General features: G+C 39.7%; 2 protein-coding genes across 5 annotated transcripts in view; one reads left to right on the top strand and one right to left on the bottom strand.

The window, feature by feature from the left end:
- Positions 1-1,600: 1,600 nt before the first annotated feature.
- Positions 1,601-15,162, bottom strand: ptpn9b (protein tyrosine phosphatase non-receptor type 9b). 2 transcript variants are annotated; one of them, XM_007542124.2, is made up of 13 exons: positions 15,058-15,162; positions 12,356-12,499; positions 11,012-11,101; positions 10,656-10,780; positions 9,274-9,379; positions 9,077-9,187; positions 8,117-8,997; positions 7,902-7,998; positions 6,643-6,712; positions 5,683-5,761; positions 5,414-5,564; positions 5,017-5,224; positions 1,601-4,702 (listed from the first exon to the last, which is right to left on the bottom strand). In XM_007542124.2, the coding sequence occupies exons 1-13, from the start codon at positions 15,088-15,090 to the stop codon at positions 4,479-4,481; spliced, it is 2,319 nt and encodes a 772-aa protein (XP_007542186.1). In that variant the 5' UTR covers positions 15,091-15,162; the 3' UTR covers positions 1,601-4,478. The 2 variants fall into 2 exon arrangements, with proteins under 2 accessions (XP_007542186.1, XP_007542187.1); XM_007542125.2 differs by lacking the exon at positions 15,058-15,162 and adding an exon at positions 14,918-15,038.
- An 884-nt stretch (positions 15,163-16,046) lies between these two features.
- polq (polymerase (DNA directed), theta) overlaps positions 16,047-27,736 on the top strand; it is a 17,028-nt gene continuing 5,338 nt past the window's right edge. The window contains exons 1-21 of one of the 3 annotated variants that reach the window (XM_016666096.1): positions 16,047-16,310; positions 16,421-16,520; positions 16,609-17,075; positions 17,163-17,398; positions 18,515-18,691; positions 18,778-18,908; positions 19,002-19,158; positions 19,429-19,540; positions 19,619-19,647; positions 19,717-19,820; positions 20,273-20,414; positions 20,591-20,737; positions 20,812-21,024; positions 21,121-21,263; positions 21,921-22,110; positions 22,333-22,475; positions 22,611-22,804; positions 22,936-23,060; positions 23,921-24,164; positions 24,472-25,882; positions 26,328-27,684. In XM_016666096.1, the coding sequence (XP_016521582.1) occupies positions 16,246-16,310; positions 16,421-16,520; positions 16,609-17,075; positions 17,163-17,398; positions 18,515-18,691; positions 18,778-18,908; positions 19,002-19,158; positions 19,429-19,540; positions 19,619-19,647; positions 19,717-19,820; positions 20,273-20,414; positions 20,591-20,737; positions 20,812-21,024; positions 21,121-21,263; positions 21,921-22,110; positions 22,333-22,475; positions 22,611-22,804; positions 22,936-23,060; positions 23,921-24,164; positions 24,472-25,882; positions 26,328-27,684 (5,887 nt within the window). In that variant the 5' untranslated portion in view covers positions 16,047-16,245. Of the gene's footprint in view, positions 16,311-16,399; positions 16,521-16,608; positions 17,076-17,162; positions 17,399-18,514; positions 18,692-18,777; positions 18,909-19,001; positions 19,159-19,428; positions 19,541-19,618; positions 19,821-20,272; positions 20,415-20,590; positions 20,738-20,811; positions 21,025-21,120; positions 21,264-21,920; positions 22,111-22,332; positions 22,476-22,610; positions 22,805-22,935; positions 23,061-23,920; positions 24,165-24,471; positions 25,883-26,327; positions 27,685-27,736 lie in introns of all 3 variants that reach the window. The other 2 variants (XM_007542119.2, XM_016666097.1) reach the window with 2 other exon arrangements.

Genomic DNA, 27,736 nt, shown 5'->3' with positions numbered 1-27,736 from the left:
AGAAGCATGATTTAACTAAGATTCATCCACCAAAACCCCTTATAACATTTTTTGAAAGAAATGATTTAGCCTTTGAGCTTTGTAGTGGTTTCCAAAGAGAAAAAGTTTTTTTTTTTTTTTTAAAGCACTGATACATGGAGACATGCTTTTTAGACTTTCTCTACAGATCGAAGGAAACTAAGAAGAATCTGAAATGTTTTACTTCCTATTATAGCAAATGTATACAAATTTTATTTTATTTTATTTAAAAAGTGCATATTATAAAGTTACTATCAGCAGAACAGATTTGTTATCAAATTTGTGCCTGCTTTAAAGAACATTTTACAATTTCTACACTATATTGCAAAACAGATCAGGGACATAAATTCAAGCTGGTTGTAAAATTGGATTAAACAATAAAGGGAGCAACATCCATCCATCCATCCATTTTCTGAACACCCTTGTCCCTCAGTGGGGTTGGGAGGGGTGCTGGTGCCTATCTCCAGCTAACGTTCCGGGCGAGAGGCGGGGTACATCCTGGACAGGTCGCTAGTCTGTCGCAGGGCAACACAGACACACAACCATACGCACACACACACTAGGGAGCAACATATCAAAAACATTTATTTTAATAACTTCAAAAAGTGAAGTTTATATTAAAAATACATTGCAGAATAATTTTCATACTTTTATTTCTTTTCATTGTGATGATTGTGGCTTACAGTTAACAAAAACCCAAATTTCTTTCGCATTAACTATTGGATCAATGCTTTGAGGACTTGAGAAACCTCAGCTTTCATCCCATCTGCACTGTTGGTTCTGGTGTCTCTCATCCTGTCTGGACATTGCCCCATGGATTCTCTGCAGAGTTTTGGTTTTGGTACAGCCGGTTTGCTTACAAATCAAGCTCAGTGATTCCATGGTTGTTATTGGTAAACTAGTTTTGGCAATGTGGGAAGACATCATGTCCAATTGGATAATTAAATTACCATCTCTATAAAGCCAGTCAACAGTGAAGTGCATGGAAAACATCCTGTTAGATAGCTGCTCTGACTTTAGATTTAATACAGCAGATCAACACCAGGAGATAATTATAGTCTGCAAATTATCACTGGCTGTAGAAAGTGAACTTCAAGCAGCTTTGCATACTGCCCACTGAACAGCCAACATCTTGAGCAATAATCTTTTGTGGCTGATCATCCTTGTTAAGGAATTCATCGTCTATGCTGGCCAACAGTCATCAGTTTTCCCAATGATTATGTGTTGGCCATAGCATTTCTGCTTTCAAAGTTATGCTTATTAATCTCAATACAGTAATTTTCCAAGAATGTAACAAATGTTGGGTTTTCGTGAAAATTAAGTAAAATAAACACTTGAAATATATTACCGTTTCACTTTGTGAACTGCCTTTATTTTAATGAACTATATCAATGATATTGTGTGTCATTAAGTACAACTATGTTAGTTGTAAAACAAATGTTTGCCCAAACTGAAGGTTCAAAAATTTAAGCTACTGCCATAATTATCTGTAAACAACTTAAAAGTCAGCAGTGAAGTGAAAATATGCTTTAAATGTTCACATCTATTTGGTCAAGTGGATACAACACCAGGTCTGCATTCATTCAAGATAGTAAGATCATTGCTTTAATGGGTTGACAGCATGTAAAAGGCCATAATTCAATCACATTAACTTAAAGCACTGAAATGTGAAAAACAAAGACCAGTCCAAATTGCGTTCCATCTTTCCCCATATAAAATTAAAAGTAAAAGCACAGGGACCAGCACTCCCCCAAACACTTTCTCATATTAACATGGCTTTACATAAATGTTAGGAACGTTCTCCATGTGCTCTGAGGAACACTTGGGGAATTGCTCTATGAATGAAAGGCTGTACTGGTAGTGTCCATGCAAGAAGGCTATTGAGAATGTTAATAAAAATAATAAAATAAAAAGGTGAGCCTGGGCCTTTGGCATTAAGGGTTGCAGGGTCCACATTCACAAGAAAATATCTGTCTACGTTTGACCATCTTCTGACACCATTACCCCAAAAAACATTCAAGGCTCTTTCCATGCTGATTAACTCCTTTTATACATACAACAGAAATGACAGGTGCTTATGTATAAGATGGGTTTTTTTTGCTAATTATTCCTTGTGTTAGCTTTTTTTTTTTTTTTTTTGCTTTGTCCTTGGCTTAGGGTATGAGATAACTGGATGGTAACACCATCCTTACTAAAGGGTTCTGTAATAAAACCTCAATAAAAAAAAAAAGAAAAGGAGTTACAGTCCCCCACCCCAAAGAAAAGCTGCCCAAAACTGGACAAACACCACTTTTACATGTTAGTTCTGAAAATCTTATGACAAGTTACAATTTTCAACAAAATGTATCCGTCTACAACAAAAAATATACATTTCACTCCCCTTGAGATTTGTTCAGCTTATTATATGTAATAACTGGTCTGTTTTCTTTGTAGCATCGTACCCACATTCACGGACTTTGATATTGAAGAAGTACAAAGACAAATACAGTAGGATAAAATACAGTTAAAAAAATACAAAAAAGGATGTTTTTCTTAAATGATAATTTATCAGAGACAAACCCAGAAACTGATCCTTGACACATTTAAAAAAAAACAAACAAACTAGAGTTACCCCCTGAGGTCAAAAGATGAAACTATAGCCATGTCTCAAACCAGAGCTTACTACTAAATACTACACTACTTTATTTTTTTGTTTGTTTGTTTTTTTAAGTAGTGTGCTCTAAACTGGACGTCCTTTGTGACACATAATGTGCAGTAAGCAAGTGCACTAGTTTGGGCGTTACAACACACTAGCAAGATATTACATTAAGGAAAACATGAAGGCACCGTTATCTGAGGCACAAAACACCTCAAGAATCAAACAAGTATTGTGTCAAGGGAGGAAGATTTAGAAAAAAAAAAAGAAAAAAAAAGGAGAATTACAAGTTCAAAAGGTGATTTTGTTTTGACGAGTACAGTGCTTTGCTGAAGTACCCATTCTCACTGAACTATATCACATCTTGTACCACAACAGCAACCCACTTTGCATTTAATAGAATTTTATGTGATTGATCAACACAGTCATTTATAATTGTGGGATGGAAGAACAATGATGCACTGTTTTAAACGCCCTTAGATCCACAGGTTAGGTGAGAGAACCTGCTGACAGACACAACCATCAGCAATTCACAAATCTGTCCTGTGCGGAAAAGTAGCAAGAAGAAAAATATTTTTGAAATTAAAATAAAAATTCACACCACAGATTTTCATTTGCACAAACTTTTATAAACTATGTCCTAACTTCACATTATAAAATACTTTGTCTTGGTCTATAACACAAAAATCCCACTAAAATACAAGGATGTCTGCAGTTGTGATGTGAGAAAAATGTGAAACAGTTCAAGGGGTATAAATACCTCTCCAAGGCTCTGTTTGAGGCAGTGAATCGGATTAAGGCCAAATTACTCAAGAACGTCCAGTCTTAATGCATGTACAGCATATATCAGCAATATGATGTTAGAACCTGACTCAGAGATTTGCCAAAAAAGATGCGTTCAAAAACCAGAACTCTAGTTATTCTCAGTCTGGTTTGCTACATAGTCCTTCTCTCTCAAGGTTAAGTCAATTATATTCCGCTAGGCATTGTAAGCTTGTATTTCAGAGGATGTTATTATGCGCAATAAAATATACATGTATGTTAGAGGAATATATGTGGATTTCAGTCTATAAGATCTCAGGAAGGAAAACATCCAAGCATTCAGGGTGAAGACTTTGGCTTTAAAAAGTTAGTCTAAATATGCACAATAATAAAGCGCATATAAATCTTATGTCATCAAATAAAAAATGGATATGAAATAGTTGAATAAAATGGAAATGAACAAAATGGCTCGCAAATAGTCAGTCACAAAATGTCTCACCAAAAACCATTTCTTCTTAAATGAGCAAAAAACAAAAACAACAAAAAAAAATAAAACAAGAAATGTTTTCAAGTTTCACCTTTTCACACGTCGCATTTCATCTGTAACCAGACTTGTTTGAAAAGGAACAAGAATTATAAAAAGGAACTGATACTTGGATTCGGAGGGCTTGAAGGGGTAAAAGTTCAAGTTTATCATTCCTCATGTGCAAGTCAATATAAAAATGCTACAAGTCGTACAACGCTTTTGTCAACGTGGCGTGTGTAAGGGCAGGCCAAGCCCCCTCCCCTCTGTAGTTTGCTTAATAAAAAAAGGGGCTTGGTTATTGGCAGGCCAGCTTGCTTATCGCTGCTGCAGTGCATAGTCTCTCCTGCACTGCATTTTCTGCTCCGGCTCTTCAGCAGCATCTTGTGTGAGGGAAGAGCAACGGTTGGAGTCTCCATCGTCTCTCTCTCTTTTATGGTCAAAGGATGTCCTCCATCCTTTACTAAGAAATGCTGCTCCTCTCATATTTATTCCTATAACTTCCGTTTATGTTCAACTAACCATCCGTGCAAATGTGTCTCACTCGCTGTCTGTTTCTAATTCTGAGTCGGACCACTGCACTGGGCTCAGTCTCCCATGTCGCTGGGCGTACTCTATGACGGCAGTGTAGCAAAAATAGTACTGGTCCCAGGTCTGGATGCTGAAAGCCCTCTGCGTGCGCATCCTTCGCACCGTCTGATGAACGTTTACTGTGCCTACATCCTCCAGCTGTGACAGGCAGATGTCGAGTGTGCAGAATGTGCCTTACAAGGAAGGAAGGAAGGAAGGAAGAAGAGATAGATAACTGAGCAACACTCAATAGAATACAGAGGCAAATGCAAACACTTAAAACGTATAATAAATATAGATGTATTTTTTTACTTGAGCTGAACTTGCATCCAACATTTTAAAAACATGAAGTATGCAGACTTGAATGAAAATAAGGGAGTGTTAAAATTTAGCTGCATCACATAAAGCATCAACTCACCCAGTCATGTAAAATTCATCATGACATCAAATTCAATTTCCTGTTGCAAAGCTTACTGTAACTACAGGTGTTATCGGGTGAGTTGTTTACCTGTCCGGCCGATGCCAGCACTGCAATGCACGACCACCGGAGGGCCCCCTGGAGGGCCCCTCCAGCTGGACCCCAAGCTTTGCACTGCTGCCTTCCTTCTTTCAAGTACATGCTCACGAAAGTCCAACATAGCTGAAGCACTTTTAGGCACCCCAAAGTCTGGCCAGCTGACATAGAGGTAGTGACAAACTTCCCGTTTCTCTCCAGACTACAAACACATGTAAAAAAATATATATATAAAATTTTTTTTGAAATCTTACAAACTGGCTGTGCACACAAAAAATAATCTCACAGGCTCCCCCATAACTGAAATTGATGTTACTTTTTTACTTTTTTTTAAAAAATCTCTTATAAATCACACAGCTTTAAATTTATGCAAGCCTGTGTATGAACCTACCTGTGTGTTGTATAGTTCAAGATAGGAGAGCTTGAAGTCCTGAAACACCTGGATGTGTGTGTTTTTAACCATAAAGTATCCATGCTGTTCAGTTCTACCCTCCTCCAGCGGCCAGTACTGACCACATTTGACTCGTCCACGCTCTACAACCCTAAGAAAACCATGGTAAAGGCTTACTTAATATTTAGCCATCAATTCTGAGTTTCTATACATGTTGCAAAAATGTTTTAATGACAATCAAGACATCAGTAGATATTATGAAGTCTCACCTGGTGGTCATGACAATGATAAGTACCATCTGCTCCCATACCATTCGCCAGAAGTCAACAAATGTTTTTGGCAACGGACCTGAAGGACAGAAAGTCATAGTAATAAAAAGGCTTCATGTTGCTGAGGAATGAGCCCTGAAACCTGCAGCTCCAAACCCTTCAGTTGCTCTTTAGTCTTTACACAGTGGCTCTTAAGATGGATTAGAAAAGGAATGATTGTTTTTATATATGAAATAGAAAACAAATTTTAGAAGTTTAACTTCACAAATCACTGAATGCGTCTTTATCTGACAAACAGATGTCTACATTTCTCTGAATTAATAAACCCTATTTGAAACAATGTTTATGACCAATATTGATCAGGGCAACAGCATTTCTTATCTCACTTCGCTACAAACAGGAACTGCTCACATTTCTGGAAAGAGTTTTTAACCCTAAACTAGCGAGAGGAAAACAACAGAGCAGCTTGTAGTCACATACACGAGACGTAAACGGCAAGACGTGCATCTCTATTTGCAGTTCACAAGCGTCACACAAAAGGCAGGTAGTGTGTGCGTTCACCACGTGGCAGGTTTTAAAATACATCAAGACTAGTAGAGCCACGTTTTAAAGTTCCCTGTCCTCACCACTTTAACCAAAAAAATCATTTCACATTTATTTAAGTGAGTAATATCAAATGCAGTATAAAAAAATAAATAAATAAAAAAATAAAAAAAATCACTGTTTGTTTACCTGAGCAAAACATGAACCAAGTAAATTCAGAATCAAGACATGATGGGGAAAATTGTTCCTCTGTACCATTTAACTCTACTGTTCGTTTGAAACTGAAAACACTGAGTGTTAGTTTGCAACTGTGGTAAGTATTAAAACAGTAGTCAACTAAACAGATCTCAGGACCAACTTATTGGTCTACAGTTTTTGACCAAACTTGCATAAAGAAGAACAAAAAGAGATTTGAACCTTGAGTAGCGATGTAGGCATTGCTCCTCTTGTACCCATCCATAAAACTGGCATTTATGTAATCTGATGTCTGAAAAAAAACAAAAACAAAACAAAACAAAAGGCAGGTTCAGGTAACAGCCGAACATATCTTGGCAGGAGAACAGCAAAATATTATTAATGTTTAATATTATTATGAGCATTTTATAAATATTTTGTTATACAAAGTACACAAATGGGTTCATAGACGATGTGACGAACAGCTATAGTGGATTCTGATGAAAGGATTAATGTGGTTATATTGTAGTACAAAACCATAAATACCCCTTCTACTTTTCACATATTTTGTCAAGTTACAAAATCAGGTTTCAGTGCATTTCATTAGGATTTTATGTGACCAGACACCACAAAGTAGATTGTACTTGTGAAGCAGAAAAAGAATTATATATGGTTGCCAAATATAAAGAACTTGAAAAAGAGATGCATATTTGTATTTAGCTTAATTCTTGTATAAATCCCCAAATAAAATCCACTGTAAGCTTTGAACAGAGAACTATTTTAAGAAATTGAACGACTACAAACCAAAATAAGTATTACAAGAAAAGAGAATTAATCAGAGAAGAGGACCAGAGTAACTCTGGAGGAGCTGCAGAAATGTACAGCTGAGATGAGAGAAACTGTTGACAGTATTGCCATTAGCGGCTCACTAATGACAATGGCAATAATAAAGAAATTATTACCACCTTCCTAAAATAATGGCCTAATTTCTTTTGTCTTTTGTTTTTTTTTTTCTCCAAAAGTGATTTCTGCAGGAGAATCTAAGACAGAGCTTCAAAACATCGTTTGGATAAAAGCATGTCTGTGCATCAGACTAATCTGATCAATGTCAAAGCAAAAACCTATGGCAAAAACTTATCTCTACAAACACTCCATCCATTCTGGCTGAACTTTAAATATTTTGCAATGGTAAATGGGCAGGAATGTCACTTTATAAAAGAGCAAAGCTGGAAGAGATAGCCAAAAATATAACAGATATAATTCCAGGCAATATGTGCTTTTCAGAGTATCATGTTATATAAAAAATTAAATAATACATTAAAGTTTGTGGTGGTAATCTGACAAAATGTGAGAGGGGCAAAAATACTTTGAAAAGCAACAGAAAACAGAGTTTTAAATATCTGCAGATTTTGTCAAGAGAGTCTTAATTAATTCACATGTATTCATCTGAAAACAAAAGAAACAATTAGGCCAGCGATAACAGAAAGGGATACGATTATTACCTCATCTTCATCATCACAGAGTTGACAGAGTCTGACCCGTGACTGGTCCAGGCACAGAACATCACTGTACCGGTTTTTAATCTGATTTGACATTTTCCTGTAAAGACAGTTAGGAGTTCAGTCTGAGGTCATATGGACCGGTGTGAATCTTCCTGTCTGGACAGTTTTCCTAAGTGATATTGCCATTAGACACAGTGAAACAGACTGAGACTTACTTGGAATAGTCGAAGGTGCCGGCTGGAGGCTCCTTGCGTATGTCCTCGTACTCCTGGTAAATCCCTTTCTTCTTCTTCCTCTTGACGTACTCCACCAGCTGATGGACTGTCATTCCTCCCTGGTCCGGCATGTGAACCGATACCTCAGTGTAACGATTCTCATCGTCATCCGGACCCCATGACGAAGACAGGGGTGGGGACTGCGATGCAGGCTGGTTGGGTGGGCGGGGCAGAGCTTTCTGAGGCAGCGGAGGAACCCCTTCCCGTTCTTCGTCCTCATCCTCCTCCTTCACAGCTTCGTTCTGAACCCGGCTGGCGGGGTTTGTTGTGATACCAGCAGCTGGGTCGTCATCGGCTTTCTGTGACAACGGTGTGTTGGGGGGAGTGTCTGACTGAGTAGGGGCTCGGCAGCCACGACCGTTCACGTTTGAGTTGGGACCAACGCCTGTGTTGGCTCCGCTCAAGGCCGTACCATTCCAGTGCTGGTGGTTCCCCTGCGACTTGTCTGCACTGGAGTTGGAGCCCTGTTGGTACTGGCCTGGGCCTTGAGTCCTGCCCTCCACACCGACAATGTGGTTCTGAGGGTTAGCATTGTTGTCATCGTAGCAGTTGGCGTTAGCTCGCTCAGTACCCTGGAGGGTGTGGGAAGGCACTGTACCGATGCTTGCGTTGCTATTGTCCAAGCTGTAGGAGCGCAACAGGCTTCCCACACAGTCATGTGTGTCGTGTTCCTGTGTGTCACCCGGGGCGGTGTTGGACTGCATGTTAACACAGGACTGGATCCAGGCCACGTGGCTGTACTGGGATGTCCCACCAAGATGCTCAGGGAGGGAGGAGACTGGAATATGACTGACCAACTCGTGAGCTCTCACTGTAGATACCTGGGAGGAAGAAAAATACTTTATAAAAGACTATTACCTGACTTAATAAATGTCCACCCGGGAAATTTTATGCACACACCCTTTCCCTTAGCTTTTCTCTGACAAAAAGTCGAAGAACTGCAAATGGCGCTCGGAACCAAAGTGGGGAGGACACAATGAAGACGCATTTTAATCGGGCAGGAAACGCCCCCTGAGGAATGGAAGGAGACGCACAAAATAAAACGAGCTCTTCATTACAGAAAACACACAAATGTATAAATGAATATGTATATTTACCTTGAGCAAATTCAGAATCTTGACACAGAGCTCGTAGTCAAAATTTCCATAACTTGAGTTTGTCATGTCATAAATAAATATGAGTCCGTCTCTTTGAGTTTCCAAACTGCAAATAAAAGAACAAGATGGTCACATTAAAAAAAAGAGCAAGATCGAAAAGATCAACTCGACATGACTGAAAAAAAATGATGTAATTCTGTTAAGATTTTGCTGTTTAGCTTCAAATGAATTACACGTGTTTATTGCACCTTGCAAAAGTATTCATCACCCATTATCCCCATTATCACTGTACACAAACTTCAATTTATTTTTATGTCATTTTGTGAAATGGACCAACACAAAGTATCACATAACTCCAGTAGAAGCAAAAAGATATGGTATGCATTTATACCCAGCTCTTTAGCCTGATACTCCTAGAAAACTATTTGGCAGGATACAGTGTAGCAGTGAGCAGGCGGTCAATATATTAAGGGAATAGCTTTTAGGTGTACTTGCAACAAACTGCATTTAGAAGTCATTTAATCAGTCAAACAGAGATGCATGTTATTTAATCTGGGCATATACAAAGATCACCTAAGAACAGCATAGAACTGAAGTAGTTTAATTTTAAATGTTGTTTCCAAGCAATCATAAAAACAACAGAATAATGACTAAAAGAAAAAAAAAGATTTTTTTTCTTTAAATTACTGTTTTAGCATATTCTGATTAACATCTATGCTTTTATTTTATAATACTTAATGACCGGTTGTTGCTTCTACCTCCTTTGCCACTGTATCAACATGCTTCATGAGATCATGTTTGGAAAAGTGAAAGATGGCAGAAAGAAGATTGGAAACAGCTTCTTACTGGCATTAATGAACAGACTCCTGGTCGGTAAAAGTATCCTATGGTCAACACCACAATTTAGCAAAACTGCAATGTTTTGAATTAGCAGTGAAATGAACTGTTCACAAAGAGACGGCAGTAAAAAGCCTGTTAGAGGCCACAAAAGACTTGACAGTAGAAGTTCATCTTTCAGCAGGACAATGACCCTCAACATACAGCCAGAGCTACGTAGATTTACATCAAAGCATATCCATGTGTTACAAATACACAACAGAAACCCATAAAGCCAATTCAGAATCTGAGGCATGACCTGAAAATTGATATTCACACTCACTCAGCCTCCACTCTGACTGAAGTTAAGCTATTTTACTAAGACAAATTTGCAAAAATGTCAAAAATGCCTGCATTTAGTTTTTCTTATGCATTATTAGATACTTTTAGTATGTTAAAAATATTTAACAGCATCATAAACAAAAATTTTAATACCTTATAAATTAAGTAACTGACAACAAAAAAAATGAAAGAGCATCACAGAAAACTGAAGATCGATACCTCACCTCTCTATGGCTTTATCCAGCTGATAGATGATGGCCTGCAGAACAGCTTTGTGGGTGGTGACGTCTGGCCGATGGAGGCGAGCAGTGAAGAGTGCCAGGGCAGCACCATTAGCATCTCGGCCAGGCTGGTGTGATCCACCAACAGGTCATTAAAAAAAAAAGAAAAATCCAAACAAAAACAATGCACATTAAATAAAATGTTGCTATTGCTCTACACATGTTAATCAGTCAGGTCTGCAGAGAACATCGTAATAAAAGTCCTCTAAAAGCTTGTTCTTCTCCTTTAGACTGGTGTACAACTGCAAGACACGCGTTGTTCCTTTGTATTATGCTCCAAGAACTGCATTAGTACTAACCAGGACTGTAAATTTGCCACTCAGCAGCTCAGAGCGGAGGGGCTCCTCGTCAGGGTTTATATTGATGATACCCTCTTTGATCCGGGTATTCTAATCAAAACAAAGGACAGACCGAGAGGAATCATTATCATCCTTGTATTTTTTTTACAGCAGTTTTTTTTAAAAGCTCTAGAAATGCAGGTAAAGATGTGTTGAACAACAGAAGATTAAAACATGAAAAAAAGACGTACTCCAGAAAATTATAGAGGAAGAAATGAGGGACTCAATAGGGAGATCGTAAATATTTAAAGGCAAGCAAACGCTATTCACAGCACAAACACTACAATGCTATTAATAGGTCTGCTGCCACATATCAGACTCAAACTAACAGTGCAGCAGACGCACATTTTCCTTGTCATAGGAAAGGATTTTCTGTGGTTGCAAACATTTTGATTGCTTTCTGTAAAAAAAAAAATAAAAAAAGGAACACAGATGTAGAAAAATGTGATTGTTGTGCAAATGGTCCTCTGCGCATCAGAGGGAATTATATCAGCAGGTCATTAAAAAAAAAAAAAAAAAAAGAAAAATCCAAACAAAAACAATGTCTGAGACTGGACATCTATGGACTGAATGACATAGCACTTTGGCATTTAAAAGACAGCATCTGCATGTAGTTAGGGTTTCACAGAAAAGATTAACGAACTTCCCACAGTGGAGGTTTAAGAAAGTGTGCAGAAACTAATGGAAGAAGAAGGAAAAGGACTAACTATAGTAACCAAATTATTCATGGACCGATTTGGGGCAAAACCACAGATTTAAAGAATGGGGCCAAAAGTTGGTGCATAGGAGGAAAATAAATATTTATATTCATCTGCAGAAAGCCTCACATCTATGCAGTTTGACCCGATTAAAACTAGATTGCTTAGTGCAGTTCATGGGTACAAGGCCAATCAGTGTCTAAAATGACAAACTATGGTTTGTTGGAGCACAGGCCATTCCTTCCATAACTCACTATAACCTCACTATACAACGCTAGTTGTGGCTGAAATGAACTAGAACTGAAATAGATCAACAGTTTCTCAGTATGTAATCAAAAACAAAATTTATACAATCTTTAATGACAAAAAAAGTTCTGATCTAACAGCAGTACACATCAGTATTTCACCATAACATGCCATCTGTTCCAACACTGACAAATATTTTGCTGAATTGATTTTAACACTTATTGCAGTTAGAAAGAGTAGGATTTGTTGTTGTTGAGAAAATAGGACACCGTGAATGGAGATATTTTTAAAACATAGCTTCTGTAGGACTTAATAAGAAAGTACAAGTAAGTAAAAAAACAGGGAAAGAAACAAAGCATACCTTATATGCTTGGAATAGATCGATGGCCCTGGAGACGTCAAACTTGCGGGCCATAAGAAACTTAACAGCTGTAGGTTGGGAGACAAGCCCAGCGCTGTGGGGGAGCTCCCTGCTCCTCACTTCTCTCAGGAACTCCTCCACAGCCTGACAAACAAAAAGAGATCAACTATCTGATAGAAGACATCATCAATGGAGGCAACATTATCCATTAGGTTTGGGAATAAATTAAAGATATCAATTGAAGCAAAGCTGGAGGAAGCAAACAGAGAAAAATAAAGGATGAAATCTAATGGGTGGCAAACAGATCAGCCTTCTATATCTCGAGCTAAAGTAACGTGTATGATACAGACAGCAGCTTGTATGAATGAAAACACTCAGTTTGCCATTTATAGAGTAGGATGTATTGATCCTTCAGATGTGAAGGCAGAAAGAATTGCACTGAATACATTTTTTTTCACATGCAAAACAAATACAGAATGCCTTCTTAAACCCATTGCATACTGATGGGTTTAAGACACACATTCCAGACATTCTTGTCTTGTCAAGTTTAACTCTGAATTCAGGATGAAAAGATAGTTACTCCAAAAGATTATACTGCAAAAAAACAAAACTAACACAGTAGCAGACATTCAACATTTGATGAATACTCAAAGCGAAAAAAAAAACAAAAACAAACAAACAAAAAAAAAAACAGTATTGGCAGACCACCAACTGGCTCAGATTTAGCCCCGACAACAAGTAGCAGGCTTTACCTAAAAACACATTTTTAAAAATGATGTGCACGTTTAATGGTGCAAATTTAATTGTGGAGTGAAGCTCCCATCCTGCCTACTGATTATTCAAAAAAGGACAGTGGTTGACTTTTAGACCTTTGCCAAGGTAGATAAGATTAGCTTCACATGCAAGTATCAGCTGCTCACCAGTGTCCCAAAGTTAAGGAACTCGGGGCAGATTTATCGGTGCGCCCATATTTAAAATGCTACTATTAATGTCTATTCATTCTAAAACAAACCCATTCTAATTTGCATTTTGTGGCCTCTGGATGCTGGAAAGAAGATAAAAAGACTATATAATGTGTGTGTGTGTGTGTGTGTGTGTGTGTGTGTGTACAAGTATAATTTCAAACAGAGTTCCAGGTTATTTTGATGTCGGTGTTAACTTTCTTCATCCAATTGTTATTTGTGAACAAAAAAAAAAAAAAAGACAGACAACGAAAACCAGCAAGCATGCAACTGGAAATTATTGAAGTCTCTTAAACTTCTACAGTACCCATAGGCTGTCAACAACAACAAAAAACACTATAAATATATTTATGCTCAACTTTATGAAAAAATTAAGGCCATTCAAGAGCAAACTATTTAAAACTAAATAATGTATTTATTATTTCATTAGTTGGACAAAAAGGTAAGTATTCCCTGAAAATGTATACAGATGTAATTACTAAACCATGTCTTTAGAGTGAGTGCGGACCTGCTCAAAATGTTTAGTAGGAAGATCTCCCTGTGCCATATTCCTTTTCAGATGTAAAACATTTTGAGAGTCTTCTCTAGTTGTCAGTTTAAGAAGCTGTTTGAATACAGGACTATGAGCCACACATAAAGCCAGCTTTGGGGCCTCGCTGCTTGTGCCCACTAGCACAAGCTGCGATATTCTTCAGCTTTCTGAAAGAATAGCCATTATCAGAGTTGTAAAAGAGCTAACCTATATAACTTCCTACTGTGAACATCAGTATTAGAATGCTCTCCAACATTCACAGGACGATCAAAGAGGGCAACAAGTCATATGCACTCCATGAATAGCTCAGCTGTCATTAAGCGAATTCATGCCACAGGTAATGAGAGATGCTGCTACTCATAAAAACGTTATCTGCAGATCTGGGAAGCTTTCGGGAGAGCGAGCGTCAAGTAGTATAGATGACGAGCAAAGCAAGCAATCATAAAACAAAACTGCTGTCTCAAACGCAACGTGACTTCTGATATGCGGCGTCAATGTCAAAACCAAGAACTTTAATAGAAAGCGACAGCAACAACAACTCTAGGAACCCGAGTATCATTTCGGCGAATTCATGATAGTACATCCGACAGACAGACCGCCGCTTGTTAAGGTGGATTTCGGTCTATTTCTAGTCTGACTCTGTGTAGAATTAAAGTAAAACTAACACGAATGTATAATTCCCAATTGTAGAATTTAGCCCTTGGAAATGTTTAAACTCCACCAAAGCAGCAGTTGAGGTGATTCCAGGCAAGTCAACAATAGCTGTTAGCATTAGCTAATGGCTAGGTTACATGTGGTAGCTGGATCTCTAACGTTAACCAACAAAAACACCCATACACAAGTCCAGAGATAATGGTACAAGCCTAACTGTTACCTTAGTATACACATCTCGAACACGTGTATTTGGGCCACGCTAGTTTGGGTTTTTAAGCAACTGACACAGTGCCGGTTAATTTCTCCCCTTTACTACAAAACGCCATCGGGCTAACACACATGCTAACTCCTGTCAGTCACACGGGAGTCAGTAGTCTAGAAGAGCGAGCGAACGAACGGCCCACGGCTGTTTACCTCACTATTATTCCTTTAACCACTGATTTTATAAAATATATTCTTAAATGAGGTCAGCCATAGATTGAACGGATGATGACATGTATACACAACGAAAATTAGAAGGGAGCGAAGGGAAAAAATCGCGAAGAAAGCCTTACCAGCTGCTCCTGAGTTGTCAAGGCTTCCGCCATCTTGAAGCCTCCGCAACGTCGCAGCGGGCGCGCCCACTGGACGCTCGTTCACGCCCAGAGTAAGACGAACGAGGCTCCGCCTGGACTGTGTGGATTACTGGCAGCCTGTTTAATGGACCGCTCCAGTCTGCCCATTTTCCAACAGAGCACTGAGTCGATTAGAAGTTATGAAAAACAGCGAGACACAAATAATATCTTGTATTGACTTCTATGAAGCAACTCGACAGTGTTGCTTCATAGAATTAACACTGTAAGTAGTTCAAATAGTTCCCAGAATCAGAATGTCAGAACATACCCTCTTATAGGTCGTTGCGAAAAATGATGTTTTTAAATCCCAAAAAAAAAAAATCTACAAATTTCTTACAAATTGAAATTAAATGTTGTAGTGCATTCAATGAGTCGTCCACAGTAATCATGACTGTGGGGGGTGTAGCAGTCGGTCTTGCAACAAATCAGAAGATATGACAGAAGACTTTACAGCCTCATGATAATCATGATATGCTAACAGCTCAATAATCTGTCAGCAGAGATGGTATTCCACAGTAATATGTCCTAGATAACACCATCAGTTATTAACTGCTAATCCACCTCATTTGCTTTTGCTGCTCTGACTGGCCTTAAGTTTAGAAAGTCAGGCTTAGATGATTAAAACTTCCTCCTTCTCTCTCTCTCTGCTCTCTGGTCCTACCCTGCATTAGCATAATACAATCATAATATAATATGATATGATACAATTTAATATAATATAATATAATATAATATAATCTATCAATTGTAAAGTATTAATTTCTTTTAATACTGCGGTTGAGTTTGTAACACTTGGTACCTATATTATCCGTATTTATTATATTGACACATATGCGTTATTGTTAATATCCATAAAAAGCAGGACTTTTTATGTATACGGAACCTTTGCAAAGAGCAGCCAAGATTCAGTCGGACAGGTTTAATAGAGCACAGGGGTGGGACTCCGGCGGTATTTTTGATTCAATGTTTGTTTAGCTTTGCCTGGCGGAGCGTTTATACTTAGCAACCAAAACAAACGAGACTTGTTGTTGTCTCTTTCAACAACATGAGTTACAGTTTATAATTCAATGTAAAGAGCTGCAGAGCTTCTTGTCAGGTCAGTTATTCTGAAGTTAGATAAACTTCAGAATGACCTCGGGTGCTCTGAAAAAGAAAAGTTACCTGGGACAGCACCAGATCAAGAAGAAGACGAGGTACGTGCAGATCGCCGAAATCTTGAGTCCTGATCGTTATTGATGCCTGAAAACAGCCAATAGTTTGATATCTGATTATGTCTGTTAAGATGAACTTATTATGAACACAGGATTCTAGGCAAAAATGAGCCACCGGACGGAGAAATGCTGTTGCAGACAACATTAGGGAAAACAAATGGACCTATAAGCATAAATAAATATAGCCTGATGGTAAGTGATATTGCCTTATTTTATCTCCCATTCCTTTATGTGCTTATGGTAAACCAGACGAGGAAGACATAACATTTCTTTTTATCAGGGTGGAGCAGTTCCTCTTCCATTGGGCGATTCCACTTTAGCTCTTGATGAAGAAATGCTACAGGTTATGGATGCTGTTGATCTTTCTAAGGGTGAAGTTAGAAGGGATGTTAAGGAAAAACAAATTTCAGCTCCATTTCCTCCTCCACGACCCACTACACAGAACGCACTCAGCAAAATGGAGAGAAACTCTGGAATGATGAAGGACTGGGAATCTATTCCTTACACAAATGGGGGGGATGATCCTCAGCAGAGAGGCTGTGGATCTAGAGGGGATTCTAACAGACCAGGATGGAGCGCCGACTGCAAAGACCTGGCTCAGAAGCTTCTTTTCAGTGAGGACTCTGGTGAAGTGGACCATCCTCAGAGAGACCAGCAGAATAACCATTCAGATAATCTCTCTGCCTCCGTCTGCACTCTGCCTTGTGTAGAAACAAATAACAGTCGAAAAGCAGAGGGCTCCGGCAAGTAAGTCTTAGCTGAGGTATACCATTCTGCTTCATGTTTATTTTTGACGTCTCACTGACATTTCCTACTCTCCATGCTTAAATATAGGCAGAAACTCAAAAGAAGGAACTCTCCTCCCAGTGATAAGAAAGCTATCTCGAGTGAGCACATCAGTCCACCTCTGGATGTATCTACAAAATATATTTTATTCAGTCCTACACGCCTCGCAGCAGCCAGGCGAAGGGCCAAACTTCAGCCGTCGTTACAGAATCAGTCTGCATCTGTACTCACAGTGCCCAGTGGCCTGGAGCTCAGCATGCTGAGTGACACACTTCCTCCACCAGGTACAGTGAGTGTTGAATTCTATGTTTTACTTACTGTAATTCTTTTTTTTTTTTTTTTACATTGAACAAGGCTATTTTAATCATTAAAATGCAGAAAAATGAATGAGAGACACTGTGCTACAATGCAGTGCATTGAAAAAGCATTCACTTAAATTTTTCCACATTTTGTCACATTACATCTGCACACTTCATAAATGTATATATTTGTCAGGTAGAGAATGAGAAGCTGACCAGATCAGATGTGAAGACAGTTGGAGCAAAACTACAGGAGAATAATATAAGAAAACCTGTTAGAGGCTGCATGAAAATGGATTAGATGTTCACTTTTTGTTAGAATAACAACCACAAGTATACAACCAGAGATACTTGGTTAAAGCATAGATATATGTGAGAATGATCCAGTCAAAGTCCAGATTTAATTCCAGGTGAGAGTCTGAGTTTGTTGAACCCAAAACTGAAAGTATTGTTGGGTTTGTCATTTTAATTTCTCCCTACTGTTTATGAGAACAATAGTAATTCTGAATATCTTTAAATATATGAATAATAGTTAATGTGTGCTGCGTAGTAATAAAATTGAAATATGGGTAAGGAATTTTGTGTCCTGAACTTGCCTAGTGAACAACTGCAAAGTTTCTTTTGTCAGCTGTTTTATTGGGTTTTCTTTGTTTTTTTAGAGCGGTATTTGTGATTTTTTTTTAAATTTATTTTGACTACAGTGATGTTCTGTCACAGCCAATCTATTGACAAAAATGATCAAATGTCAATTATCAAATACTTTTTTTTTTATCACTTCTTTTGGTATCACAACAAATACCTTAAATTTACTGTAGTTGTAATATGACGATATGTGAAAAAGTTTAAAGTATATGAATTCAAGGCACTTCATGTTGCCACATGTTGACCAAAAATACAAATTAAGACAGTCTTGAAGCAGATTCTGTTGACAGACAGACCAAATCACCTCTGAAACTTTATTTAAGTGAACCAAAAAAACTGGAGAACTCTGTAAATCAGGAGCTTTTAGAGAAGAGGACCACTTTACAAACAAAATCTTTAAAACCTCTTTGAAAAGTATACATTTCTATCATGCCGTGACAGTTGTGAACTCCGCCGCAGGCGTGGCCTTGCGTGCTCCTGAGCAGCAGGCTGAAAAGCTGCTGTTATCCAGCTGGGGCTTACCAAAGCCTGTCCTAGAGCGCTACCAGAAACACGGAGTCACTCAGATGTTTGAATGGCAGGCACAGTGCCTCACTGTTGGACAGGTTTTGCATGGAGGGAACCTTGTGTACTCTGGTGAGGGCAGCAATATTTATCTGCAGTGTAGCGCCCAGAACAGGGCACTTTTCTCATTTTATTTCACAATGTGTTTTCAATTTAAGCCCCCACTAGTGCTGGCAAAACTCTGGTTTCGGAGCTGCTGATCCTGAAGCGCGTGCTGGAGACCAAAAGAAAAGCACTTTTCATTGTGCCATTTGTGTCTGTGGCCAAAGAAAAGATGCACTACCTTCAGGTGATGGAGAGGGGAAAAAATTTGTGCATATTATTTTTATATTCAGCATGTTTTCGGATCTAATTCTTTTTTTTTGTTCCTGTTACTCTGCAGAGCGTGTTTGAAGAGGCTGGGATTCGTGTGGAGGGCTACATGGGGAGTACTTCGGCTGCAGGAGGGTTCACCACGTTGGATGTGGCTGTTTGCACCATAGAAAAAGCCAATTCTTTAATTAACAGACTGATCGAAGAAAATAGCATGGGTCTACTAGGTAATATATCTGTCATGGATCGTTTCGAATGGTTAAAAGTCAAGAAAACTGCAGCATTTGACCTTTCTTACTTAGATTACTTTCACATGTTGAATTAGGCACATTTTTTTCTGCTTTACAGTGTATAAAGACATAAGAACTCATATATTTAATAAAAAAAAGTTACATGATGAAATAAAGTACAAAGCTTTCTTTTTGCAGGTCTTATTGTATGTATTCATCATCACTGCCTCATAAAAATGATATATTGAATGATTTTTATTTTGCAAGGCATGGTGGTGGTTGATGAGTTACATATGGTTGGAGATTCTGGAAGGGGATACCTACTGGAACTGCTCTTAACCAAGATCCGCTACATCGCACAGAAGCAGAACACATCAGGGTCTGTGTCTCCCAATTCATCTTTTCAGCATCTCTTTATGTGGAGTTTGTAAAACTTTAATGCTAACCAAGCCTACAGGTCTCTTTCAGAGAGCGTACAGATCATCGGTATGAGCGCCACTTTGCCAAATCTCTCTCTGCTGGCTAGCTGGTTGAGTGCAGATTTATACCAAACAGATTACAGGCCCGTACCCCTGCAGGAACATCTCAAAGTGGGATGCAACATATACGACAAGAGCCTTTCCGTGGTTCGACAGTTTGCCCCTGCTCTCAGTATTAAGGTAACCTGGGTGGGATGGACGACACAGTAGAATGTTTTGAGTCATTTTTCATTCAGCCTTTTTCAGAACGATGGTCCTTTGACCCTTTTCCTCGATGCAAAGCTAGCTTCTACTGAATGATGTGCACCTACTCACATTACATCTTTGTAACCAGTCACAATTATAATTTAATATGACTCTTCTGCAGGCATTTAATTTTTTAACTATTACAGTTGCAAGAAATGTTAAAAAACAGTTTTATTCACATTGAATTTTATGACTAAGTTTCAATTCAACTGATGATATGCTAGAGCACTACTAAGATTAAGGCTTTATTTACAGTTTGCAATCAAATCAAAATTTGTATGATCTATATAATATGTCATGATACATCCCAATTGTTTTAGTAATAGCATTATTTGGTTGTTTTTGACTAGCCATTACAAACCTGTGCACGTATGCCTCTGTTAAAGGGTGATGACGATCATATTGTGAGCTTGTGTTATGAAACTGTGAAAGAAGGCCACTCGGTGCTGCTGTTCTGTCCCTCAAAGAACTGGTGTGAAAAGCTGGCTGATACCATCGCCAGAGCATTCTTTAACCTCAGACATGCAGGTATGATTTAAAAATACAATAACTATAACACTATATTACCAGTTACTTTGAGTTTTTTTTTTTTAGATGTGTTTAAGTTGTAGTGTGGATGCTTAACCCATTTTTTAAATTTGAGTTTGGTGTCCTAGTCAAGTGACAAGTGTCAATATTTCTGGGTGGTGTTTTCTTTCTTCCAGATCTTCAGGGAGAAGCCGTGCCTCAGCCTGTGCGTCTAGCTACAGAGGGCTTAGATGATGTGCTAGCTCAGCTGAGGCGAACTCCAGCTGGTCTTGATCCCATCCTGCAGTGCACTGTCCCGTGGGGGGTGGCCTTCCACCACGCCGGTGAACACTCAGTCCTTCATCAACGCTGAAATGTAGTCTGTCCAGTTTGTGGTTAAGAAAGTTTCTCTCTGCAGGGTTGACGTTTGATGAGCGGGATGTGCTGGAGGGAGCTTTTCGTCAGGGACTGATCAGAGTTCTGGCTGCCACCTCCACCCTTTCATCGGGAGTCAATCTTCCGGCTCGCAGGGTCATCATTCGAACTCCAACTTTTAACGGACGCTTGCTGGACCCGCTCACATACAAACAGATGGCTGGACGAGCAGGGAGAAAAGGAGTGGACACCACAGGTATGGCAACAGGGAGAAGTTCACTGTGCCTTGTAATTTGATGCTGTGGGGATTTGAAGTATCTTTAGTAGTAATGTTTCTGTTGTTTCCCTCTAGGTGAAAGTGTGCTTGTGTGTAAGCAGAACGAGCGTCAGAAGGGTATTAGTCTCCTTAAGGGAGTTCTTCAGCCAATCAGCAGCTGCCTGGTGAGACGGGAAGGCGAGGGTGTAACCACCAGCATGCTGAGAGCGATCCTGGAGGTAGGATTAATATTAATAAAGAAAACAATGGATGTCTCAAGCATTTTCTCCCCTTTGTGTAATAATACAACAAACTTGTGAAATTAATTTATCTTACGTTGCATTTCTCTTATTATTGTTGCATTATAACCACAATCTTCAGTGCATTTAATTTGGATTTTTATCTAACATATCAAGACAAAGTTATGGATATTGTAAAGTGAAAGGAGAGGGAAGCAGTGAGAAAGGTCTGTCTCTGCCAGCTATGCCCTGTGGGAAATGTTGTCCCATTATTTTAACAAAATTGCTTAAGCTGACTCAAATTGGCTGCAGAAAATCCATTTTTGACTCTTGTTGTAGGTTCAGTTAGATTTAGGTCTGGACTTTAACTAGACCACTCTCACAAATAAATATTATTTTATCTAAAATTATAGTTCTGGCTGTATGTTTAGTGTTGTGGAACCTCCACCTCAGTTTCAAGTCTTTCTACACACCTTAACTTTCTGATGCTTAGTATTAAAAATGTGGTGTTTATTTACACTTCACAATAATCCTCTGCTTTGTATTAATCTATTACATAATTTAAAAAAATACACTAAAACTTATGGTTGTAATGTGTAAAAAAAAAAATAACATTTACATTTCTTTGCTTAATATTTTGAAACCATCTTCTTTCAGATTATTGTCGGAGGTGTGGCCAGCTCTCCACAGGATGTGAGGTTGTACGCCTCATGCTCCCTTTTAGCTGCCAGCATGGAAAGTGACAACAAAACCGAATCTAATAAGCAGAACAGCAAAGGAGCAATTGAGGCTTGTGTTGAATGGCTGATGGGAAATGAATTTATTAGTATTCAAAAGGATGGGGAAGGTAATGCCAAGGTTGACTATTCTTATTAAATTTAGATTTATCCTTTACTTTACAAAATGTTTAGAAAACTTCCAGTAACCTTTAATTTACTCTAAAAAACTCAAATTTGAGTTGAAAGTATGAAATATATTCACATATTTTATCATCACAGGTTGAGCCTTATTGTTTTGAGTTTTCTTAGGTTTTCTGATTATTTTCATCGCTCTGCTTCTTCACCTCCAGATGAGCAGTATTGTCCAACCCAACTAGGGGCTGCCACTCTTTCTTCATCCCTCTCTCCTCCAGAGGCTTTGGGAATATTTGCAGATCTCCAACGGGCAATGAAGGGATTCGTACTCGAAAACGATTTGCACATTCTGTATCTGGTATGCATGAAATAACCTAGCAGTGAATAAATTAAATTCTGCTAATTGTAGTAAAATGTTAGTCTTATATTTCTTGCAAGGCAACAAAAAGCAGCTGTTTGTAAAGTCATAAAAGTCCCATTTCTAAATTTTCAGATTACTCCACTGTATGCAGAGTGGACTACAATAGATTGGTATCAGTTTTTCTGCCTGTGGGAGCAGATGCCTTCCTCGATGAAGAGAGTGGCGGAGCTGGTTGGTGTCCAGGAAGGTTTTCTTGCACGATCTGTCAGTGGCAAACTTATTGCCAAGACTGAAAAGCAGCTCAGACAGATGGCCATTCATAAACGGTAAAGCACCTATTCAAAAGCGGGTTTTGTAGAGAAGAGAAGTAAATGTAAGAATATTTATGATAAAATAAGGTTAATGGATGCTAACTTATAAAAATTCTACTGAACCTAACTTTCTGCTCTTTTCTCAGGTTTTTCACAACTCTTGTTCTCCAGGATCTGGTCAGCGAAATGCCTCTGGGAACTGTAGCTTCTAAGTATAACTGCAATCGAGGACAGCTGCAGTCTCTCCAGCAATCTGCTTCCACATATGCAGGTACATATTTGAGTGTTGTCATGTGCCTTTTGTAAAACTTATGATCTCTATGTAAATATAACACTTTAAACTCTACACAAAGGTTTAGTTTAGAGAGCAGCAACACGGATCAGAAACACATTTCCACATGTTCTACCTGGTGCCACAGCCAAATGTTTTGGGAAGTGACTTAAATGTTGTTTTGTGATCTTTTAATGACTTGCATTTGCAGATGCATGAGGTGCAGGTGAAACAGTATCTCTAAATGTTCAGTGTTCTTGTAGAAGTGTTTTCTTTGACAGTTTTCTTGACTGCAGCATCAATCTTGTTGAATTTCTGCTTTAAGTTGCTAAAAGGTTGTTTGTTTCTGCTTTTGCTTCTGATTTAAGAAGTAAATCAGCCCACAGTTTCCTAATGGACTGAGGAGATCCCTACTTATAGGGATTGTGTCATTTCAGCAACGACACAATTCAGAGCCCTTTACACAGTGAAAACATAAAGTGTAGCTCATCACTGTAGAGGGATTTGTTTTTCACTGTAGTATTCTTGGGCAGGTTTGGGAATAAACCCAGTCCCTTGATGAGAAGCAAACCCACCAGTTCATTGTGTGAATTTGTGGTAGTTATGATGATTTTCTGCTTACAGTTAATGAAAACTTTGAGACTGAAGATTAGAATAATCAGAACAGTAAATAAAATAACACTTTGTTTCATAATAAAGACTATTTTCAAAAGGTGCTTCATAATTTAACTCTGGACTATTCTAATGTATTGACAATGACTGTAACCACCTTTTGTGGTTTCTTGCTATGTCAAAACTGCCTGAACATTGAAAAACATTTATCTCAGTGTGAAACTCTCAGACCCGCTGTCGTCTTTCAGGAATGGTGACCGTGTTCTGCAAGCGTCTGGGCTGGCACAACATGGAGCTGCTGTTGTCTCAGTACCAGACGAGGCTGAGCTTTGGAGTCCAGAGAGAGCTCGTCGATCTGGTTCGGATTTCCCTTCTGAACGCAGCGCGAGCCAGAGCGCTCTACGCCCAGGGGCTCTGCACCGTAGCTGAAGTAGCTCGGGCCACAGTTCCTGACGTGGAGAAAGCGTTAAGGAACGCCGTCCCCTTCAAGAGGTAGACATGAACTGGATTATGTATTTTCGGTAAAAAAATTTTTAGAATGCTGGCATTTTTCCAAGAAGAACAAATGTAATTCTGTTGAGAAACCAATTAAATCTCAACACAAAATCTGTGAATTAGAATTTATTTTCTGAGAACAGACCAGTTTTACTTGATCCATCCCAAAACAAGCACCATCAGAGATTCAGAAAACATTATTAATCCCAGAGTCATAAAGTAAATCTAAGCACATAATAAAAAATAAAATAAACAAATTTATGTTTAATCTAACAATCATTAACAGTAAGCTTTAATTCATCAGTTCTAAGCGAGCGGTGGATGAGAGCGAGATGGAGGCGGCGGAGAGGCGGAACCTGCGCTGTGTGTGGGTCACCGGCGGACGGGCTCTGACAGAACAGGAAGCAGCTGCTGAGATCGTCTCTGAAGCGAGGCTCCTCCTTCAAGAGGACCTGGCTCAGCTCGGAGTTCACTGGGATCCATCAGTACTTCCTCCACAGTCCTCCTCTGGAAGTAGCTCTGACGATTACACCAGTGGGGATTCAGATGCTTCGTCTGCCTCTTATGTCAGTCCGCACCAATCACCAACAGATAGGACTAAAGAGCATGAAGCGAGAAAGCGCAGGGACAAGAGGAAAGTCAGTGAGAATCGTGGAGAGGAGGTTAGGAGAGAAGCAGAAATCGACAAAGGGACTGCTGATGGGAAAGACGTGTTAGAAAGAAAAACAATGAAGCAGGATGTAATGAAATCTGAATTGTGTGAAGTTCTAGTAGAAAGATCTGAGGAAAGAATTAAAGCAAAACCAAAGACATCAGGCCAAAATGATGCTGAACATGCAGAGGAAGAACAGGAAAACAAAGGGGAAATGTTGGAGAAAAACAAAACACAAGTAGAAGAGGTGAATAAAGGAAACAAACAAATTGGGGAAGCAAATCTTCCCCATTTAAATTCCCCTGCTCCTGAAAGGAGCCTAACACAAGAGCTGGCTGACATTATTCCCAGCCCTCTCCCTCAGCTGCCCACTCAGGTTCAGCCCCTATCCTCTCCAAACCCGGCCCCACGGTTCAGACCCCCGATTTCTCGCTTAGAGCCACAACAAAGCACAGCAAAAGCAGACTTTTCTTCATCCCCTCTGCAGCCAGGGAGACTAAAACACTCGATCGCATTAAGCAAAATCCTCCAATCAATACAAACTGATCGGGCTCTGCAGGATCAGTTGCAGCCTGCTGACAGGTTACACTCAAAAGCCCAAGACACAACGCCTGCAACCTCTCAAGAAAAGTCAGATGATATTTCTACTCCTACGCAAGCAGATTTGTCAACATCTTCTCCTGCCTCTGCTCCCCTGTTCACTCCCGAGGCCAAACGAAGAAGAACCGAATCCGGAGGGGTGGATACGTTTTCATCTCCTGAGCTGTACGCAGGCAGTAGGACTGATGAAGTGGGGCAGGATGGTGTGGAAGAAGAAAGTTTCAGCAAAAGCTTTGACTTGGACACTCAGACAGAAAGAATTATAGTTCAACATGAGTTCAGTGGCACAGCTGCAGAAAGAGATGAGGGAGTAGAACCGCTGAAGGTACAACAGGAGGATTCAGTAGCGGGAGATGAACATGACAAAAGAAATGAAGCTGAAGGCCTTCAGACAGTGTCTCCCAGATTCAATATTTCTGTGACAGAGAGCCAACTGGAGCTCATCCTTAACACAAACCACAAAGTAAGTAATGACATCATCTCCAGTGACCTGCAGAAGTATTCACACCACTTCAACTTTTTTTATTTTAAATGTTTTATTATGCACTAGAAGTCTAAATCACCAGCTTTATTATGATACAATATCATTTTGGTTTGTTTGGATGACAGTTCAGTGTCTTTTGAAATCACAAAATCTGTCATTATATGATTTTGATTCAATTCACAAGTCTGCAATCGATATGATGCAATATGATATCCCCCTGTAATACAATTATTTACAAATATATGTTTTTACAAAAACAATGAAAATGTAATTTAACCCCAAGAAATACATTAAAGTTTGTGGACAGTAATGAAACAATGTGGACAATATGAAGCAGTGTGAATACTTTTGCAAGGCTCTGAGTGATATAAATACCTGGAAGCATTTTGAGCATCATTAAATCTATAAAGTTGGTGTCTTTCAGATGTCTCCCAGTCCAGCAGGAAGAAGAAAAGACCAAGATAAAGACGAAAACACACCAGACAATCGGCTCCCCAACAATAACGAGGCTGCAGCAGAGAGTCCAAACAGGAGCAGCAGCTTCCTGTTCGACAGCATGTACGACAGTCTTCTCCTGGACGCTCTGCAACCAAACCAGTTACCTGAACCAGCAGGTGAAGAAGAACCTCCTAGCCCACGTCCCGCTCCGTCAGCCCAGCAGAGGCGGCGCAGTGAGCTTCTCGCCAACCAGGAGGCGGAGGAGCAGGAGGCGGTCCAGTGGGGCGAGTCCTTCTTCAATCTGTCCGAGTGGGGGGACTCGCTCTTGGTGGGTGAACACTTTCTGGAGAGGCAGAGTTTACTGAGACACACAGAGAGAACTGAAGAAGAAAACCAAGAGCTGCAGCGACCAAACGAAGATGAAGGTCTGATTTTAAAATCCCAAAACGAGTCTGACGAGGAGAAGCAAGGCAACGATCAGCCTTGCAATCAAAACGATCAACAATTTACTGATAAAGGTGTACATGAGGGCAAAACTGCACAGCAGGTTGAAAAGAAAACCAACAAAGAAAAACAAAATAATGGGGAAAATTTAGTTGTCAAACACCCGCTTGTCCAAAATTCACTTGAAAGTGCTTTTTGTTGCAGCCCTGAGTTACAGGAAATCTTCGACCGCTGGCCTAGCATGTCTGACCAGCCAGGTGCTGCTGGTTCAACCACAGCAGATGCTTCAGAGTTACCTCATCCAGCGACACATCAGGACAGAAAGAGGAAAAAATCCCAACATCCTGATGCTGCTCAAACGGTGCAGGTCGCAGAGAGACCAGGCTCTGCCGGTGACCTTATTCCCCCAACGCAGGCCACGCCCCCTGTCACACCAAGAGTGAAACTGACCACCTCCTCTGTCCACTCACCTGTCGTCGCTCAGCCTCTCAAACAGTCGACGCCCTCAAACCACCTTCAAAAAAAACGGGCCACATCCCACGCTGCAGACAGTCGCTTGAAGGCAGCTGTTTCGTTTTTTGATAGCAGACCGCAGAAAAGCCTCTGCCTCCCCCCAGAGAGTGTCGCCTCTCCACCGTCCCCCCAGCCCAAGCCCCCATCTGAGACCGAGTCCTCGGTGAGCCCTGCAGGTTTCTCTCTCCAGCTGTCCCAGGAGGCCTCCATCTGCTGCAGCAACTCTGGGAACTTCTCCATCATAGACGTGGCGAGCGACAGAGGCCTTTTTGATACTTTCGTTAAAGAGTGGAAGACAAAAGAGCGATTCTCTCTTGCTTTGGCTTGTGAGAAGAGAGAGCGGGGGCAGCACCCCGAGGATGAAATGGGAGGGAAACATAAGAGAGGTGAGGAAAAAGTTCAAGAAAATGTTTGATCTTCTCTCATAGACTTTGTTTA

The sequence above is a fragment of the Poecilia formosa genome, unplaced genomic scaffold, assembly GCF_000485575.1.
Source record: "Poecilia formosa unplaced genomic scaffold, Poecilia_formosa-5.1.2 Scaffold660, whole genome shotgun sequence".
Taxonomy (NCBI): domain Eukaryota; kingdom Metazoa; phylum Chordata; class Actinopteri; order Cyprinodontiformes; family Poeciliidae; genus Poecilia; species Poecilia formosa.
The sequence above is the reverse complement of the archived record's forward strand: the minus strand, read 5'-3'. Positions and strand labels throughout refer to the sequence as shown.

Bases quoted from the DNA above. Each gene is read 5' to 3' on its own strand.
- ptpn9b (XM_007542124.2), bottom strand. From the start codon at position 15,090: ATGGCGGAAGCCTTGACAACTCAGGAGCAGCTG. The intron at 9,188-9,273 runs GTAAATATACAT...TCCATTCCTCAG, and splicing joins AGATTCTGAATTTGCTCAAG to GGGGCGTTTCCTGCCCGATT. The intron at 5,565-5,682 runs GTGAGACTTCAT...TGGTTTTCTTAG, and splicing joins ATCATTGTCATGACCACCAG to GGTTGTAGAGCGTGGACGAG.